At 42.1% G+C, this 5,356-nt stretch overlaps 1 protein-coding gene across 1 annotated transcript in view; it reads right to left on the bottom strand.

Annotated features, from left to right (window-relative positions):
- Positions 1–674: 674 nt before the first annotated feature.
- The window catches only part of map7d2b (MAP7 domain containing 2b), a gene marked incomplete in the record, with an annotated part of 21,203 nt that continues 16,521 nt past the window's right edge, over positions 675–5,356 (bottom strand). The window contains 7 exon segments of the mRNA XM_035655874.1: positions 675–956; positions 1,538–1,833; positions 2,480–2,624; positions 3,522–3,585; positions 3,704–3,808; positions 4,122–4,302; positions 5,062–5,200. Of these exon segments, the coding sequence (XP_035511767.1) occupies positions 1,542–1,833; positions 2,480–2,624; positions 3,522–3,585; positions 3,704–3,808; positions 4,122–4,302; positions 5,062–5,200 (926 nt within the window).

Below are 5,356 nucleotides of genomic sequence, written 5' to 3' on the forward strand. Positions count from 1 at the left end.
CAGCAGACTGGGGTTTTTATAGAAGTGGGAGTCGCTGTCAGCAGTGGAGCAGGTCAGAGGTGAGATAAACACACAGGAACCATCAGAAAACACTGACAGAAAGAGAGAAACTCTCACACACAGCTACAACCATAAACAGCTCAACTAGCTAGTCCTCACTGAAGATGCTACACAGTATTCACACGACAGTGTCTGTTTCACGGCTTCCCCTCCAGATAAACTGCTACAGAGCCGCTCCCTGCTCCTACCACGACAGACTCCTCCACCCGGTCAGATCTATTTACAGAGTTTTACAAAAGCAGGGGATGAGAGATTAAAAGCGGATGATACTCGAGTGATAGTTTGCGGCAGTGCAGCTGGGCAATGCTGTCGTCAACAGGAACGGAGGCAGAGGAGATGTACTGATCTCAGAGAGTTGTTCGGAGCATGAAGGGTGAAAAGATGCAGCCCGATGTGAAATATACGTAATATGTGAATAAAAAGGTCGGTTGATGTGTGCAGATTTTGGGCTGAATCGACTAGTTTAATCATCAACTCGTGTCTAGTTTTCAGCAAGTCTCAGATTTAGATGAATAAACCTAAATATGACCTTAGGTTTTACAGTCGATTAACTTTCCTAAACTTAACTGCCATAAGACAAACATGCAAGAACGCTGATCCTACTTCCCTCTCTATCATGTCATAAATATACTTTTATACATTATTTGCAGGATTTTGTTGTGTGAGAGTCAGAATTGCCCACTTGCACTGCCTCAAAGTGTGTCCAGAAGCTTTACTGTTAGGAGTTTGCGAGGTTTGGTAATACAGATGTGAATTAGTTGTTCAGCATTTGCTCCTTGTGGAATTGATGATTGTTGTTGTTGTTGTTGTTGTTGTTGCAGACAGAGGTGATGGTCTCTTGGTCTGTTTCTCCTGGCTCCTGTTTCTACCGAACCTGCCAGCTCCTGAAGAAGGTCCTAAGAAAGACAAAATGGGAGACTGTTGAAGCTGTAGTGGGGAAATGCATTCTGGGATCAGGCTCTGTGAACATGAAGCAAACAATATTATGTTGTGTTCATTCCTACATGCAAACAGTAGCATGTCTGTCACTCACACTCTCTAGCTTTTATCACTGACTCGACCACAAAATGAGTCCTACAGAGCAAGAGCAGAGTGACTGGGGAAACTGTGGATGTGCGAGTGCTTAACAAGCTAAAAAAAGTCTGATTTCTCCAGTCTGAAAAAAGCTTTAAAGTTCGATACAACTTTTATTTATTATTGAACCATTTCAAAAATGTTGCTTGAAGAGTGCTTTATGATAAACTTTGGTATTAGCGGTACTTTGAGTTCATACAGTTTTGATGGAAAGCAAAATAACCCAAATATATAACGGTAAAATGTTTTAATGCTAGAAACAAAATAATAAAAAATATTCTGAAGTGAAATCTGATCACATGTTAAAGGGATTTTTTTTGAGAAGTACACTTTTTTGAGAGTTCGATGTGTCCAGCTTTAAAAACACTGATTCTGAAGGGTAAGAGAGGTGGAGTGTCTCTACCTGGCTACTGGACGTCCAGTTTGCTCGGGCCGATGCTGTGGATGAGCTGGGAGGTTTCAGAGGCGGCACTGTACGCTTGAATCAGCAGGTTCTTGTTGAGGTCTCCGACCCCGCTGCTGGCCTGCAATTTGGGGTAAGGGGACGTTTCCGCACCCTGACGCTGTCCTCGTCCGTGGGCGTCAAGGTCCATCAGGTGCTCCAGGGGGCAGCCGTCTGACCCCTCTGTGACCGGTGAAAACTCATGAGCACTCGCCTGCTCCTCCCTGGACACTGGACTGATGGAGACAGATGGAGAACTTAAAGACACAATGATGACAGAGACAGAATATTTAAATTAATTTGCACTTTTTTTTCTCCAAATGCACCTTCAGTATTTAAGGTCCAGTGTGTAGCATTTAGTGGCATCTAGCGGTGTAGCTGCAGATTACAACGCACTCGCCTCACCCTCTTGTTCCAAGGAGGACTTGTGAAAGGAATATCTAACTATCTAAACTATCTAAAGCCAGTGTTTGGTGTCATTCTACGGTGATTTCTGCTAATAGATCCTCTTTAATGTTACACACTGGACCTTTAAATCAATACTGGGCCATTTTACACATATTTTTAGGTTTCGTAATAAATAAATAAAATGAGATGTGGATGAAAGTCGTCTCCATGCTTGTGTATTTTGTGTTCCCTGACAATAAATAAATCATTCTTCCTCCATCAGAGACACCCTCTACGACATGTTGGCTGTTTGGATGAGTAGTATGGGATGACAATGAGATGCAAGACTGGAAAAAGAGAAGCCAACAAGGCTGATTGGTATGTGGGGAGTCACCTCGATGCAGACAGAACTTGTGAGACACACTCGAGCAGTAAACTGTGATTCTCGTGTTATTCTCTCGGAAACAAAAACATGCAATGCTAAAATTGATGCTAGACACCTGAGAGATGTCTCACCTGACATCCATGGACTGGACTCCGTCAGACAGCTCGTCCATGCAGCTCTTATTCTCCAGGGGTCCGAGTGTGATGACGGAGGCTTCAGCCGGAGTTGGGGCGTCCTCCTCCGAGGGGACCGCAGCCTCTGGCATCATGTCAGACACTGCAAACACACAGTAATGTTTAAAAGTTATTTTACTGGGAAATCCGGTGAATATTATAACAGAGGTGCTGCAGGTCTGATTCAGGAGCAGGAGAAAGCTGCTGTAAAACAACCCCAGTTATATCCAGTCTTTATTTTCCCTTACATATCGCACACGAGCATCATGCTGTCGACCACGATGTCCAACCCTAAATGCAGATGTCTCTTTATGAAAATGGACCCTCTTTTAAACTTAGATCTTTTCCTCTCTCCATCTTGATACTAAAACAGAATTACCTGGGCTTGCTCTGCACTTTTATACACAGAGCATGCTTAACTGTACATTGCACCTGTGTGGAAGCATCTGCTTATTTATTCAGTGTTTTTAAATGAATTTGTCATCGTCTGTACGTGTAAATGTGTTTCGCCTCTAACTGGCTGCTTGTTATCGTGTGGGAACAATAAAGCAGGTGAAACAACAGTTTATTGTTGAGATATTTCTTTCTAGATCATTTATTTGGCAGATTCTGTGACTGAGTGTTTAATATTGAAGGAATTAGTGTGTTTCATTTCCTCTGGGCTCACCTGTGCTGATAAAACAGGAGTAATATAAGCCACTTTGTTTGACAAATGCTGCAGTAGACCTGGTCTTACTGTCTTTTAACCATGAGGAGGCACTGTTCTCCTGCCTGTTGAGCACTGCTGAGTCACACTGCAGCTGAGACTGATCTCATTTAATTTTACAGAAAATAATAATGCTGGAGGAACAAGATATAACAAGTTTTCAATATTTCACATCCAAACTAAAAATTAAATACAACAAAACACAAGTCAATGAATGAATAACAGAACAAAAGAAACAGAATCAAACTGCCATGATGCAGAAAATGAAGTTAACAGGGAGATTAAACGTTTCACCTGCAGCACCAGACAGAGGCTCCACTTCACTCTTCCGTGTTCTCTTCATGATCTCCTCAATTCTCTGTTAAAGCAAACAAAACACAATGATTGTCCTTTTCACAAGATTCAATAATGCCATTTTAGAAAGGCTATTTGCTGTGAAATCTATAGTTTATGAAGCAGATGTATGTCTCTGATACCTTCTTCCTCTGGAGTCTCTCCTGCTCCTCCTGGATGTGCAGCAGCTCCCTCTCCTGCCTCTTCCTCTCTGCCTCTTTCTGGGCTCGCAGGAAGGCCTCCTCCCTCTGAAAAACATCCAAATAACATCCAATTATTCACGTTCTCTGTCTATATTTCTTCCTTTCTGTAAAAGCAGGGTTTGCTCACAGCGTTCACAACAACATTAACATTATTTAATGTGATTAAATCTAAGGTTTAAATTAAGAAAACATTTGTCAACATTTATACTTGTTTTACAATGTGGCCAAAATAAATATAATAAAGTGAAAGATTAAATAAAATTAACTTGATATTGATACATCTGATCACATCCAGATGATAAAACCAGAAGTACTTGAGCAACGTTACATGAATAAAGAGACATTTATTCAACCGGACCTCTCTGTCCAGCTGCTCCTGCATGTCCTTCCATCTCTGCTCCTTCTGTCGTCTCTCCTCGTCCTCCTTGTTCCTCCTGTCTTCCTCCCGCCTCACTCTCTCCTCCTCGGCCTGCTGTGCAGCTCTCTCCTGCCTCTCTCTCGCCTCCTGCTGCCTCCTCTGCTCCTCCTCGGCCCTCAGCCTGAAGGAACACGAGAGGTCTGAGCTGTACAGGCCACCATACAACAGCAACTACAGTACAACAGTAGCCTAAGTTAAAGATCCCCTACAGACTATATATGATATAGAAATCATGCTGGCAGGCCCCGCCCCTTAAAATCAGATGTTCAGTGAGCTCAGAGAAACCTTCCACTTTCAGCAGATGAATGTGAAAACATCTTCTAGTGTCAAACTCTGCAGACATCATTCAAACATCACACTGTAGGAAAAGGAAAAAAAAAACATGTTTTTGACTGTAGGGGGGCTTGAAGAAGACTCCACGTCCAAAGTGTTGGTAGGGGGGATTGTTGGTTGATGTTATAACGTCTATTAGCCTTTTAGAAGACAATATTCTGGACATAACTGACTGATAAATGGTGAATGATTAGGACACTACGTTAGTTATCATCTATCACAAATATCTCTGAATTTCTCTGAAATTGTTGTCTGTCTAAAAACTAAAAAAAAACTACACTAACATCAAAGTAACATTTTTTTCTTCCATTTCACCCAGTCTTAGTTTATCCATTAAGACTAAGATTGATCTCGAACAATCGTTTTTACTTTAAAATGCCAGAATATAGTGAAAAATCTCAGTCATCACAGTTTCCCAGATCAAATGTCTTGATGTCTTGTTTTGTCTGACAAAAGTTCCAAAATCCAAATACATTCGTTTTATTATCACATAAGACAAAGAGATGCAATGTAAAACTAATGCTCTAATATACACACACACACATACCTCTCCTCCTCCTGCCGTTGTCTCTCATCCTGCTCTTTCTGTATTCGGGCCAGACGTCGTCTCTCTGCCAGCAGTCTGGACGCCTCCTCGGCATCCGTCGTCCCACCAACACTCCTGCCTGTGGGCGTGCCCGGAGACTCTGTGTGTGTGGAGGCAAAGAGGGTTGAGTGGGGAGGTGGTGCAGTGTGACTTAACTAAACAAAATAAAATCTTTAAGCAGCGAGGATAAAAGATTTTCTGCTGTTCGTCTTTTTTTGTCAAACTTCTGATCTTTCTGATCTGTCTTTGCTTTTCT

The sequence above is a fragment of the Morone saxatilis genome, unplaced genomic scaffold, assembly GCF_004916995.1.
Source record: "Morone saxatilis isolate NCDOM2014 unplaced genomic scaffold, NCSU_SB_2.0 Contig0, whole genome shotgun sequence".
In the NCBI taxonomy this organism is placed as follows: domain Eukaryota; kingdom Metazoa; phylum Chordata; class Actinopteri; family Moronidae; genus Morone; species Morone saxatilis.